The sequence below is a fragment of the Nannospalax galili genome, unplaced genomic scaffold (genome assembly GCF_000622305.1).
Source record: "Nannospalax galili isolate Female #2095 unplaced genomic scaffold, S.galili_v1.0 scaffold1029, whole genome shotgun sequence".
NCBI classification, from domain to species: domain Eukaryota; kingdom Metazoa; phylum Chordata; class Mammalia; order Rodentia; family Spalacidae; genus Nannospalax; species Nannospalax galili.
In genome coordinates this window covers 1,234,206-1,249,084 of record NW_008359198.1, presented here as the reverse complement: position 1 = coordinate 1,249,084, position 14,879 = coordinate 1,234,206, and the positions used below count along the sequence as shown (strand labels likewise).

Sequence of the window (14,879 nt, the reverse complement as noted above, 5' to 3'; positions counted from 1 at the left end):
ATATGGAATTTTCTTGTGTTCCTCTGCCAAGAGTCTAAAGGGCACAGGGCCCTGTAGGGCACTCACTCAGGGTTTTGCAGATCTGGCCAACAGCCTTAAACACCACGGCCGAGAAGCTTACTCGCAGTCTCACGGTCTTCACGTTGGGCAGGCGAAGGCGAAGCATTTTATGCTGAGGGGTGAAGATGAGCTTGGCATCTGCCTGGACCCCACACTTGTCTAGGGTCCAGTGGGTTTTCAGAAGCCAGCAGTGCTTCTGCTCCCACCACAGAGCAAAGTCTGACCAGTCTTGGGCTAGGTCTGCAAAAATGGAAAGCACAGTTAAGCATATGAGAGGGAGCTGAGCATGGAAGTCCAGGCACCCCAGGGTCTGTTTCATGGCAAGTAAAAGCTGAAACAGACAGCTGACCTTTAGCTTACCATCTCTTTTTTATAGGTCAAGGCTTAGCAGTCTGTGGCTTCCCTCCATAGTCTCCCAGAAGGGGCAGGGAGCACACGGGTCTGAACCCCGCCCTCATTTACATATAAGTGCAATGAAAAAAATAGAAACAAAATTTTTGTTCATGATGAATGCTAAAATTATTTTTCCTAAAGTCCCTCTGTGCATCAATCTTAATTGTTTAATCCACCTTAATTCTCTTCTAAAATGAATCCTTACACCACTGGAGTAGCAATGGTCCACCCAGGCCACACAGAACTACTGTAAAGCTGACAGTTTGTGCTTCTTGGTAATGTCCCACTCTTCTAATAGTTTGTAAAAAATTATAATTTTTAAAATTATGTGTGTACATGTGCTTGTGACTGTAGGTACCCACAAAGGCCAGAGGTTTTGGATCTCCTGGAACTGGAGTTACAGGTGGTTGTGAGCCACCTGACGTGGGTTCTGGGACTCAAACTCCAGACCTCTGGAAGAGCAGGCCTGCTCTTCCCTGCTGTGCTGCCCCTCCAACCCTCGTCCAGCAGTTTTACACTCCTAGCTTCCAAAGCACCTGCACTGGCATCAGAGCTGCCTATCCCGTCCCTCTGAGCGCTGACATCAATGCAGTCTTCCCTTCCACATTAGTATCAAAGCTGGAACTTCCCTGCCAATGTTGAAGCCAATTTCTGTCTTTTATTTTGTTAAATAAAGAGATATCAATATTTTAATTAATTATTTAATTAATTATTTTGGACACAAAACAAAACATTATTGACTTCTAAGTCCATAAAGAAGAAAATGATCTGGATCTAGACTTCCCTTTCTTTGCTGGTGGGCAAGTGTGAAATGATGTATTAGCAGCAAACTGACTTTAGTATAAAGCAATCAAGAACTGACTCAGTCTAATGCCAGGTCCTCTATGAGCACTGTAAATGTCACTGGTAGAATGGGCCCTGACCTTCTGGGAGTATAGCATTCTACCTGCTTGAGACCTTTAGCAGGCCACCAAAGACTCAAGCTTTTACAAAGATAGTTGAATTCAGTTTAAGGCTCTAGCAGGGTCCCTTTTTCCTCCTCTTCCTGGAAGATACTACGGGTCAGGAGGAGGAGGAGTATGCTCTCTGGGCTATTCTGAGATGAACAATCAGAAAACTAGGGCTAGTCATGGAATAGTGACATAACAGACAGGGTTTGGAATGCAGAAACAGAGGAGAGAGTAACTTACTGATCTGTTCCACCAACTTGAGCATCACTCCCCCAACATGCAGATCTCCAGATACTTGCAACGTGATGTCTCTCTGCACCTCTTTATTCGGGTGGTCAACTCGGACCACGAGCTCCCAAGAAGCAGATGCAAAGTCACTGGATGACAGCATTGTGGCATACACAGGTATCTTCCAGAACAAAAGGCAGGCACAGGTCAGAATGGGAGAGGAGACTGGAATATGCCTGCAGGTCCTCAGAGAAAAATTGCTTTTGTTTTTATATTAATTTCCTCTTCAAAAATATTTTGCAGGGTTTCTGGTGCCCATATTAAAGTCAGCATCTTAATTGTATAGAAAGAAGTCTTAAAAATTAGTTCCCAGCTATCTAAAGTTGTGTATTTTCTTTCCATTTACCCACTCCGCTGAGAGCACTGGGGTAAGTATGTTCTTTTCCACACAATGCGTCAGTCTTTGGCTTCTCCTTCTAATAGTTTTTCTTGACTTTCTTGGAAGAATTTCAACAAAGGCAATAAACCATAGCGAGCCTCCACAGTACATTAAATAATCTCCATCTGCATTGAGATGTAATGTGTGTAATAAAGTGCACAGATTAAAAATTTTATTTATTATTTTTATTTTATGTGTATGAGTGTTATGCCTACATGTAGGTAAATGTACTTGTGTCGTGCAATGCCAGTGGAGGACAGAAGAGGCTGTTGGATCCCCTGGAACCGGAGTTACGGACAGTTGCTAGCTGCCATGTGGGTGCTGGGATTTGAACCTGGGTGTTCTGCAAGAATATTCAGTGTTCTTAATCACTGAGCCATCTCGCTAGCCCCAAAGTGCACAGATTTTAATGTATACAGTTCAATGTATTTTGTTGTATGCAAATTATGTCACGTATTTGATTTACTTAAGTTACTGATTTAGTTTTTTGGTGTTGGGTGTCTAATCTAGGGCCTATGTATGCTAGTCAAGTGATCTTACCACTGAGTTATACCTCCCAAACCAACTTATTGTTTTAGGACATATAAAAGTTGATTCATAAATTACATTAAGATTTTTTTAAAGAGTGTAAGGATTTCATCAGAGGAAAATACAACAGCTAAATGGATTGTGGTGAATTTAAAGGTGTTTCTCAAGAAAATAGGTGTTAATAAATGAAAGCTGTTTTCTTAGTTTTGAGATGCATGCTAAAATTTATATTAAAAACTTCTAACGGGCTGGAGAGATGGCTCAGGAGTTAAGAACACTGACTGTTCTTGCAGAAGACCCGGGTTTGAATCGCAGCACCCACACGACAGCTAACAACTGTCTGTAACTCCAGTTCTAGGGGATCCAAGAGCCTCTTCTGTCCTCCGGGGGCATTGCATGACACGGGTGCACATATGTACATGCAGGCATAACACTCATACACATAAAATAAAAAAAACAACAAAACTACAACAACAACAAAAAACTTCTAACAGTCGCTGGGCATGGTGACACACATCTTTAGTCCCAGGAGGCAGAGGTAGGCGGATTTCTGTGAGTTCAAGGTCAGCCTGGTCTACATAGTGAGTTCCGTGACTCTGTCTCAAAAAGACCAAAAACAAACAAAAAACCAAAACAAACAAACAAAAAGCCAAAACAAACAGCAATAACAAAAAACATAACCTTCTAACAGTTGAAAACGTTTTTTTGAGACACGGTCACTCTACAGCCTTCAACTTTCTTGCCTCAGCCCCCTGAGTGCTGGGACTACAGCCCAACATCCTGGGCTCTATTAAGTTTTTCGATACATTTTTGGTAAAGGATTTTAAAAAACAAAAGAACTTAATTTTTACAGTAGGGTAGGAAGTTCAAACCATGGTTTCCCCCTCAATGGAGGCACCAGGAAGTAAGTGGCATCAAAACTGAGGTGTCTGGGGGTGATGGGAACACCCAGATCCAAAGTAGGCAGAACTTAAATGAGACATGACATGTTGGCTCTTACTTTGAAATAGAAATGATACTGTTTCTGGGCTGCTTTAAAGATGTAAGATAAGTCATTTAAATGACTGTAGGGAATCCTTTTCACCTCACTGTGTAAGACAGATTATGAGAAACCCATGTTTTTCAAGGCCTATCTTGAGAAACCCAGTGCACTAACTCCTCAGGCAGTACTTCCTGACTGTGGGACCCTTCCTACAGGATTATAAGGAAAGGGTCCCTGCAGCTGGTATGGTGAGAAGCCAGAGACTGAGTCTCACCCAGGTCTGGAGGAGTTTGTGGCTCACAGTCTGAATTCCCAGGGCTCATGCCCCCTTCAGCCTACTGACCCAGTATGAAAATGGGACAACAGGGTCTTACTAGTAGACCAGGTGGGCCTCAAACACGGAGATCTGTCTGCCTTTGCCTGTCCAGTGTTGGGATTAAATTTGGGATTAAAGCCGTGCGCTATCACCCCCCAAAGAAAGAGCACCTTTTTTTGGGGGGGGTCTTTTGAAACAGGGTCTCCCTATAGCCCCAGCTGGCTTGGAACTCACTATGTAGACCAGGCTGGCCTCGAACTCACAGAGATCTGCCTGCCTCTGCCTCCCAAGTGCTGGGACTACAGGCATTAGCCACCATGCCCAGCTTGGAGCACCATTTTTATAATTACAAATACTTGAGCTAATAGTGCCCTGTCCCATTGTGTTCATTTGAAACCACACATTTGCAAGCAGTGACTGCTGCAGATCTGAGCCGGATTTGGACAAATTTGAGGTGTTTGAATAAAATTCAAGTGTTCAGAAGTGTTTTTTGTAACCCAGAGAACCCAGCGGATGCTGTGTCTTTGGCTCTCAACACAGAGGCCCTCAGGGCCACTTCTTGTGTGCTATGATTGGATGGGGCCTGTCTGCCTGCTTCCGGTATCATTAGCCTATTTCTGGTGATGTACTGGGAATTAGCTGCTGTCCCAGGGTCATCCCCTCCACTTTCTCACCAAACCCCTTTACAAATGAGGAAATTTGGACTGAAGTAGGTTGGACTCCTTGCATCACGTTAGAGATGGGAGCCCAGATACTAATCTATCCCTTTCTTACTCCAAACTTACCCATCACTGTGGGAAATGGCTTTAGTAATTTTGCAATGACATGAAAGACAACTCTTAAAAAGCACATGAGTGAAAATGTGGCTTTTAACAAAATGTAAATCACTTCTAACCACATGAATGGACACTGAGGAGCTAGTGAGGACACCCCCTTCATAAAGTGTGAATTTGGCATGGGAGGGTTTGAAGAGTCTTACAATTTCCAAAGTGCTATTTTCTGAGTTTTAGTTTTTAAAAAATGTTTTGCACATAAAGAAGTACCCTTTTTGCAAGGTGATTTCTTGCTGTTAGTTTCCTAGGTGGTCAGAGACAGGGTTCTTCCTTTTTTCTGCCCCAGTGATCAAAAATACTTGCATGAGGAATGGATATACATTCCCTTCAAGAAAATTTCCCCTAAAATTAAGACAATCTGGTTTCCCCACATTCCTTTCCTATCTCTCTGCGGCTGCATTTTGGCTTGAAGTTCTCATCCTTAGCAAGCTGTTACTTGTTGAAGAGTAAACCTCAGCTGGGGAAACCATCAGGGGGACGGAAAGCGGAGGCTATGTGCTCTGCCCCACAGACCTGCCTGCCTTGGTGACGCTCTGGCGGCTCACTGCCAGAAAGAAAACAGAAAAAGGAGAGAAGGGTAGAAGAAAACCCGGAAAACAACCCCCGAAGTTTTGCGCGGCAGATCGGAGGTCACTGGGTGACCGAATTCAGTTAAGTTTCTGTCCAGGTTGAGGGCTCCAGAGGCCGGTGCTGGTGGACAGTAACCTGTTCATTGCTTGCTACAGGCAGCAGCCGGAGCTGGATGGAAAGGTGGTTTTGCGCCGCCAGATTACAAGACCCAGAAGTGGGTTACACCCAGACAAAATTTTCAGTTCAACCTCCATTTAGCTGCAAGTAGCTTCAGAAAGGAAAGGGACAGGGGTCCCACCAGCCTGGCTATGACCTCCCGGCAGCCCGAGCCCTGGCACCCACCTCCTGTCCCCCGCCGGCAGCGTGGCCTGCAGACCTGCACGTGGAGAGCGGGTCCCCTGATGCCCCGGCGGGGCGGGAGGTGGAGCGGCGGGACACCCGTGAGGCCACCAGAGGCCGCGGAGGGTTGTCCAAGCTGTCGCGGACCTCGCTTCACCCTGGCGTCCGCCTGGGGCCCGTCCGGCTCCGGTGCGCCGTCTGCGTCCCGCAGGGCCCCAGCGACAGCGCCAGGCCGGCGCGCAGCGGGCAGGAGAGGGCACGCCCAGCCCCGGGCCTGCTAGGTCTTGCTCCCGGCAGAGGAGGGAGAAGGATGCACTCAGGTAGCCGCGGGCTAGGAGATCCGCAGAACTTGGGACACCTTCACGGCCTCTCCACCTCTTATACGCGTTCATTTCCAGGCGCCTCAGAATATCAGAGCCCCGCCACTTCCCCTGCCTTCCAGGTAAATTCATCAGTCATACCCCGGGGGCTTCCAGGTCGGGAGGATCCATCCCTTCCTGCCCAAGCAATTGTCTGCCTTGCTAGAATCCTGGAACCCACCGGACTAGACAGATGGCACATAAAGAGGCGATTCACCTCTGAGTAAGAGTCGCGTCATTCCTCCGGAAAGGCGAGGTGCCACAGGAAGGAAGACCCCGGTGACCAGGCCACACTCCCTGCTGGTCTAGACCGCGCCTGGGATGTCTCACCCCAGGATCACCATTCAGTGGGCTGCTGCCTTCCTGCTGGATTTACCTCCAGAGAGCAGCCACGCAGAGGATGGATGTCCCCGGGGAATTCACACAACCTTCAGTTACTGAATGTTTTCTGTGCTAGGCTTGGGTCTGGGCTCTGAGGATGCAGTGGTTAGTAAAACACCTGGAAGCAATAGTTTCTTCATTTGGAAGAAAGAAATGCCAGCCATCCTCTGCTTTCCACCTCAAACCTCAGGTATGGGCATCAGGAACATCATTACAGCTGTGTTAACTTCTTAAGCAGGAAAAGTTACAGAATGTGAAAGTTGAACCTTTTTGCTTTGTTTGAACATCATAATATTCAGAGATTGTTTAGGTTTAAAAGTATTTTAAATATGAATGAAGCTGGGGGTATTGCTCAGTGGTACAGTGCTGGCTGGGCATGTTCAACATGGTGGGTTCCATCCTCAGTACTCAAATAAATCAAATCAGTAAGTAAATCAAATCAATCAATCAATACAAGCCAGTTGAACTTTATCAGCAATATAGGATTTTTTGGACTGAGGGTGCAGTTCAGTGCCAGAGCACCTACCCTGTGTTCCTTCCCTAGAAAAACACAGGCATTTTACAATTAAAATAATTAAAAATTTAGAGGAAATTTCTAATTTAGTTAAGTCAGCCAGATAGAGGGATGGAACTGTCATCTGATTATACTTTCTCATTCATCCAGTACTGCACATGTACGGTACTCTCCCTCACCTTGGACAGAAAGCGAGTGTGAAAAGACCTGCTTTCTGGAGACTGTGTTCTTGGTGGGTTAGAACTTAGCTTGTGTTCAGGACCTTCTGTGTGACTTGAAACATAATGGTTCTATCTGTCCCAATGCAGTTTTCCTACTTAATTGAAAACACCTGGATTGTACTAAAGACATCAACTGCTTTTAGGCTTTCTTTTTGGCCTGTTATTTTTTAAAATTTATACAGCTGCTCCTTGATTTACAATGGGGTTGTTTTCTGCTAAGTTGAACATCATGAGGTAAAAGTGCATCTAATACTGTTAATCTCCAAACATTGTAGTTTGGTAGCACAGTATGTTAGAGCATAGCAGTCCTACCCCTCATGGTGGTGTGGCTGGCTTGCTGCAGTGCCCCAAACTTGAAGCAATGTTTGTTGCTCCTGAATCATTACACAGTTGAAAGATTGAAAGTTAAGCCATGGGAAATCAAGGCACAAAATCTTCTGTGGATGGGTTTTGCCAGTCTTTGTACTTCATTTAAATGGAATTAGATGATACGTATTATTTTGTGTCCGTCTTGTTTGGTTAAACATTTTTATGAGTTTAATCCATAGTATGTATTCTAGATTTAAATTTTTTAAAAATTTATTTTTATTTTATGTGTATGAGTTTTGCCTCATACACATGTAAGTGTACCATGTATGTGCAGTGCCCACCAAGGCTAGAAGAGGGTGTCAGATTCTCTAGAAGTGGAGTTATGGACAGTTGTTAGAGACCATTTGGGTGCTGGGAATCAAACCCAAATCCCCCTCAAGAGCAGCCAGTACTCTTAATTGCTGAGTCATCTTTTCAGCCCCTGTATTCTAGGCTTTAAAAAATTATTTATTATCATTTTATTTTATGTGTATGAGTGTATTGCCTACTTGTGTGTAAGTGTACCCATGTCATGCAATGTCAGTGAAGGTCAGAAAAGGGCATCTGAGTCCCTTGGAACTGGAATTATGGACAGTTGTTAGCCACTATGTGGGTGCTGTGAATTGAACCCAGAGCTCTTTAACTGCTGAGCCACCTCTCCAGCACCACATAGATTTTTTTTAAGATGTGCATTTGGGACTTCAAAACTACACACACACACACACACAGACAGACAGACAGACACACACACATACACACACACACACACACACACACACACACACACACACTGCTTTTCCCCTGTTATAACACAAGTAGAATCAATGCTCCAAGTCTTTCATGTAATTAATTCATAATACTAATCAGCAGTGAATTTAATTAGCTTATTTATTTTCTCATCCACTTTATTAGCCAGATGCTTAATTAGATATCACAATACATGCTGAAAAGACTTAGATTAATGACTATCTTCAATTGCAATTATAATGTGGAGAAATACAAAAGAGGCATTTCTAATTTTGCCAGGTGTTGGAGTGGTGATGGCTGTGGTAGGAGTGTGAGAATGGTTTCAGAAACATTGTTTACTTTTGTATTTTTCTTTAAAATTTCATTCATACATAGTGTGTTTTAGTCGTATTTATCCCCCCATTACTCTTTCATCTCCCTCCTCCTTCCACTGAACCCCTTCTTCCTAGCAAATTCCCTTCTTATTTACGTGTCTTTTTCTCTTTTTCTTCTTCTGTGTGACCCACTGAGTTCAGTTAGGGGTTCTTGCATGGGCATAGGTAACCGCAGCTGCTATGAGTTGCTGTGTATAATGGCCATGTCATGCCTAGAAGACAGAAGACAGAAGACAGCCTTCATCACAACACTCTTTCTTACTTTTTTTTTTTTTTTTTCTGAGACAGAGTCTCCCTGTAGTCCCCAGCTGGCCTGGAACTGATGATGTAGACCAGGCTGGCCTTGATCTCATAGAGATCCATCAACTTCTGCCTCTGCAGTTGACTACCTCCATTAACACTTATGGCACCATTGTGCCAGTGGGCACATCTTGCCTGGCAGGCTGGTATTGTAGCATGTATCCTCTACAGCTTGGTAAGACTGTTGAAGACTTTTCTTCCTCAGTGGCCTGCAGAGCACCTTCAAGCACTATGAAAGCTAACCAGCAGGGAGGATGTTTCCAGATCAGTTGTGACTTGATTTCTCTATGTCTTGCAACCAAAGTATGTGGTGTTTTCAGCAAAAAGTTCTGGCGGGCAACCAAGAAAAATAGTAGTCTGTATTGTTTTCGGGACCTCTGTGCCTCCAAGACCAACAAGTTACTTATTTATTTATTATTTATTTACTTATTTATTTATTTAATTTATTTATTTTGTGCGTGTGTGTGTGTGTGTGTGTGTGTGTGTGTGTGTATGCCTTTGAATGCCAGAAGATGGTGTCAGACTCTCTGGAGTTACAGACCATTGTAAACTTCCTGATGTGGGTGTGGACGGAATTCAGGTACTCTGTAAGAATGGCTAGTCCTATTAATCATTGAGCCATTTCTCAAGCCCTGCCCTGCACTATGATTTTCATGTAATAACATATGGATTCTGGGAGCCTCATTATCCACCCATGTAGGGTACCTAAAAGAGGTGATTTCTGAAATAGAAATTGAAACTTTGGATAAGATCTTGACAATTTTTTTTTCTTACAAAAAAGATTTATTTGTGTGTGTACATGTGTGTCTCAGGGGTACAAGAGACGGGGATGTGGGTACAATAGTAGGCATACGGAAGTCAAAGGACAACTTTTTAGGAGTCAGTTCTCTCCTTCCACATTGTTTCTGAGGCATGGTCTCTCATTTTTTTTGCCTCTGTGCTACCTGTGCAAGCTTCTGGTGGATTCTCCTGTCTCTGCCTCCCATCTCGCCATATTGAATCTGATACTAGAGATTTAAGTCACTACCACATCCAGGTTTTTATGTGGGTTCTGGGGATTAGACTCAGACTGTCAGGCTTGTAAAGTAAGTGCTTTTCCCAGTGATCCATCTCAATGGACCAAGATCTTGACAGATTTTATAAACCTCTTTGAAAGTCTTCTTCTTCTTCTTTTTTTTAAATTAGCAGACAGAACTTCAGGTAGTGGAACTGTATTTCTTTTCCTTAAAATCTTGCATGTTCATGGTGCCAATACTGAAATAACATCAATTATCAGTGGTCCATAACTGTAAGCTATGTGCTGTCTGCATTATCATGTAGTGTATGAGTAGACTGAACTGGTGAGAAGTATCATATTCCACATTTGTTGAACATGGCATCAAATGAGAACCTGTGAAGCATACATGCCTTCTCTCTGGCATAAGCCCTGCAGTTAAAATGTTACACTGATTTCACTAGACTGGGGAAGTTGCTTGCAGGTGGAGCCTTTTTTTTTTTTTTTTCATTTTTTTCTGATAAATGGTTTCATTTGATAAGATGAATAGGATGTTACCAAATATAAATTTCTTCATTTAAGCCTCTAGCTTAAATATGCTAAAAGTCTGACAACTAAACAAGAAAGGGCACAGGCACTTAAAATCTTTTGTATTTTCGCCGAGTCCTTGGGCTACATCAAGTGGGAGTTCATCCATGTGTGCAGAGAACATGTTCTGCTCTGTGTGAGGAAGCAGAGTATGAGTATTACAGCCACCGTCCTTTCCAGTGGGTGGCCAGTGCTTTCTATGCCTGGGCAAGTTCTAAAATGTTCTCACCACAGTGGAAAGGGTGTGTCTGATGTGTCTGCGGGTCCTGGATGAAGGCCTCCCTCAGAGGTGGTGCTGGGTCACCTGGAGAAACATGGCTGCTCTCTCCCTCTCTGCCTCTATCTCCTTTGTTACGTGGTATCTCTCTTAGTCAAAAGATATAGTGATAATCAAGTCTTCCTTTTCCCTGGAGATAATAGTTACCTGATTCTCTAGAAACTTCTTAAGCAAGTGCTAAGATTCCAAAACATCGTTCTGCTTTTTGCTTTTCTCCCCTTAAAAAAATCTTGGTGATTATAGTAAACACCAAGCTATAATTAGGGGCTGCCCACCGTCCTTGAAAACTCCTGTCTATATTTGTGGAAATCGCCTTTTTTATGTCAGTCCAGAAGTTAGAACTCAAATCATCCCATGACCCTTGCAGCTGGGCCACAGACATGGAAAGCCACTTAGGCTTTTTCATTCTGATACGTGCAGGTAGGACTTTAATTTGGAAGAGAGGAGACAAGAAGTACTTGGAGTTTCCATCTCCCCTGTGGGTGACTAACTTTGTGGTGGTTGCTGCAGTGTTGGTGTTTCCCCTCCAGGCTCTGAGATTCTATTGGAGCAGTGCTGTCAGCTCTGGCAGTGGCAGGTTCAGTAAAGGCAAGGTCAGATGCTGCAATGGTGTGTTCCTCCAGTCCATCATAGGGCATCATTTCAGATGCTGCTGTTGATGCTTAGTTCCATACCCTCTTGCTGTCCCCAAAGATACTGTAAGTATTATTGTGTTAATTCTTTTTCTGTTTATCTAGCCATAGTGGATTCTATTATTTGTATGTGATACAGAATTTGGAATTTAGAAGTGAGGTTAAGAGCAGGCAGAGCGTCATATGAGGAGACAAACACTGCAGACTGGAAAGCTGGTGACCCCTGTCATACTCTTGCATAAACTATCATACTATATGTATGTAAATTTTTTTATATTTAAAATTTTTTATATCTAAAACATTTATGGGTATGTGTCTTAGTTACTTTCTATTGCTGTGATTAAAAACACAACTTGGGGAGGAAAGGGTTTGTTTGGCTTACAGCACAGTCCATCATCAAGGCAAGCCAAGGCAGGAACTCAGGGCAGGAACCTGGAACACAGACAATGGAGGAAACTGCTTACTGGTTTGTTCCTCTGGCTCATGCTCAGCCTGCTTTCTTATATAATATAGGACCACCTTCTCAGGGGTGGCACTGCCCACAGTGGGCTGGGGCCTCCTACATCACTCAACAATCAAGAAAATGCCCCACAGACATGGCCACAGGCCAAGCTATTGGAGACAATTTTTCAGCTGAGGTCCCTCTTATCAGATGTGTCAAGTTGACAACTAAAGCCAGCACAGTATGTATGGGGTTATTTACTGAATCATGGACAATTTACCAGTGGCTATATCCCTGAAGAAAAATGACTCTCTCAGCAATCATTAACTTCCAATAGCTCCTCAGCTTGGGGTGGGCCCTCATGTGCCCCCATGGAGTGTTGATGAGCTCTTGATCTTGTAGGGTTTTGTACAGGTAACTACAGCTGCTGTGGGTTCATGAGTGCAATGGCCATGTCATGTCCAGATGACAGTATTTCACAGCACTCCACCCTGTCCTTTGGCTTTTACATTTTTTCCCACTTCCTCTTCTGACATGTTCTCTGAGTCTTCAGTGGGGTTTGATATAGATGTCCTGTTAAGAACTGAGCACTCAACAGTCACTTATTTTCATTACTCTGATCTGTTATGGATCCTTGCATTAACTGCTGCTCACTGAAAAAGGAACTTTTCTGACCAAGGCTGAAAGTAATACTAATCTATGGGTATAAATATAAATATTTAGCAGTCAGTTTGACAACACTATCATTTAGCAAAACATACATAATAGGTTCCCCCCCCGGGGGGCTCAGCCATGGGTTTTTGACCAGGTTTCTCAAGTGGGTCAAGTTGATAACTGATGTTATGAGAGGGTCTTTCCTCTGAGCCCGTTTTGGGTTTGACCCTAGCCCTGTGGCTCTGAAGGCCACAGGGAGCCTGTCTGGCACCACTGTTCTGAGACAAGGATGGTTCCTCCAGTGGGGTGGGGCAGGTGCTCCAGCTGCTGGTAGACCTTGCAATGCCACAGTTGCTTTCGTGCTTGACCACTGTGGGCATCCTGGGTCATGCATGCAGCATTAGAGCAGCTGGTGTTCTTGCAGCACTTTCTGTACTCTAGACACAGTGCCTACGTCTTGTCAGTGTTCTTAAGCTAAGAAACGTCATTATACAGATGAAGAAACAGAAGCTTAGGGAGCTCAAGTAATTCATCCAGGTTACCCAGTTACTAAGTGGTAAATTCAGGATTTGAATTTACACTTATTTAACTTCTGTATCTCTCAACAGATCGTCTGCACACTTAGGCAATGCTAGTTCTGTAACTTTCTAACTCATCTAGTTGTGAGAGTTGTGTAATGTGTGTCTGAAGTACTTGGAGCATCTTGTTAAAATGCAGATTCTGATCATTAGGTCTGGGTTGTGGTCTGGGACTCTATTCTAACTGCTCCCAGTGTTGATGACATTTAAATAATCAGAATCAGTTAACTTAATTCCTGTAAAACTATAACCTGGTATATTTAAAGTATCATCCTTATTATTTATTACATAGTAGTAGGTTATTATTTTTGTTTTTTGAGGCAGACTCTCACTGCGTAGCCCAGGCTGGCCTGGAATTCACTATGTAATCTGGGCTGATCTCAAATTGGTGGTGATCCTTCTACCTCAGTCTCTCTGGTGCTGGGATCACAAGTGTGAACCACCATGCCTGCCTCTTCTTTATTTTAATGATGAAGAAATTAAAACTCACGTCAAGTAAATTGTCTACAATGCTAACAACTCAGTCAATTTGGAGCTTGTTTCACTCATTTGTGTGTTTATACACTAATTTATTTCTTTAGAGACTATGGATACAGTGGTAACATTAAGGACTTACCTTTGTGGAACTTGTCTTCTGGTGAAAAAGAATGACAACAGAACAGACAAATACAGATTAAATATAATTTCAGAGACTAGAAATGATTAACAAGGAAAATAAACCATGGCAAGGGGTTAGTTATAAACCAGAGGGTTGTTCTGAATCTAAAGTTTACTGCTTGATCCTTCATAATTAAACATAAAGCTTTCACTATTGCATAACACTTTGGGGTTCACATGTGGCTTTCAAATTCCCTTTCCCCTATGTACGTCTGATAATAATGATGTGATAAGTTTAGGGCAAAGCTTCTTGAACTAAAATAAGAGGGAAAGGGGCACTCATTAAATAGAAAGTGAGTGGGAGGGACCTTAATTTTCTGCTGCTGTAATGAAATGCTGTGATAAAAGCAACTTAAGAGAGAAAAGGTTTATTTTGGTTCACAGTTCCGGGTTACAGTCCATCACAGCAGGGAAGACACAGTGGCAGGATCCTGAAGGAACTGGTCACATGATGTCCACAGTCAAATGAAAAGAGCAATGGGTACATGCGTGCTAGTGCTGGGTTTAGTTTCTCCATTCTTTTACAATCTAAGATCCTCTGCCTGGGAAATGGTGATACCCATATTGGGTTTGTCTTCCCAGTTCAATTAACATAATCAAGCTGTCTCCCACAGACATGCCCAAAGGCCCTTTTCAGATGATTCTATGCTTTGTCAAGTTGATAATGAGTACTAACTAGCGTAACTCCCATTTCTTGTCAACTTGACACTCAAAACACATTACTTTGTATGTGATATAACCAGCCTACCTTTGTCTCCAAAGTCTCACGTTTAACTCATAATGTACAGTCCGACTTTAAAAGTTCACATAGTTTTCATAATTTCAACACTTTAAAGGTCCAAAGTCTCTTAATTCTGATCACGTATAAAAATAAACAAACACACAAACAAACAAAAAACAGAGTATATACTTCCAACATATAATGGCACAATGTAAACATTCCCATTTCAAAGTGGAAGAATCAGGACAAAGCAAGAAATAATCATATCAAAACAAACCCAAAATTTAGCAGGGCAAACAGAGATCCTGCAGGTCCATATTTGACATCTGGGGATCATATTGAAATTGGCTGGTGTGCTGGATAGCTTTAGTGTCAACTTGACACACCTAGGTTGAGGGAGCCTCAATCGGGGAATTTCCTCTATTGGACTGGCCTGTGGCCATGTCTGAAGGGC

General features: G+C 43.2%; 1 protein-coding gene across 4 annotated transcripts in view; it reads right to left on the bottom strand.

Annotated features, from left to right (window-relative positions):
• The window catches only part of Fermt1 (fermitin family member 1), a 41,379-nt gene extending 35,575 nt beyond the window's left edge, over positions 1-5,804 (bottom strand). For 2 of the 4 annotated variants that reach the window (XM_008822834.3, XM_029558516.1), the window contains exons 1-3: positions 5,642-5,773; positions 1,644-1,812; positions 67-300 (exon numbers count right to left, since the gene is read on the bottom strand). In XM_008822834.3, coding sequence (XP_008821056.1) covers positions 67-300; positions 1,644-1,794 — 385 coding nt within the window. In that variant the 5' untranslated portion in view covers positions 1,795-1,812; positions 5,642-5,773. Of the gene's footprint in view, positions 1-66; positions 301-1,643; positions 2,196-5,641 lie in introns of all 4 variants that reach the window. The other 2 variants (XM_029558515.1, XM_029558514.1) reach the window with 2 other exon arrangements.
• Positions 5,805-14,879: the final 9,075 nt, after the last annotated feature.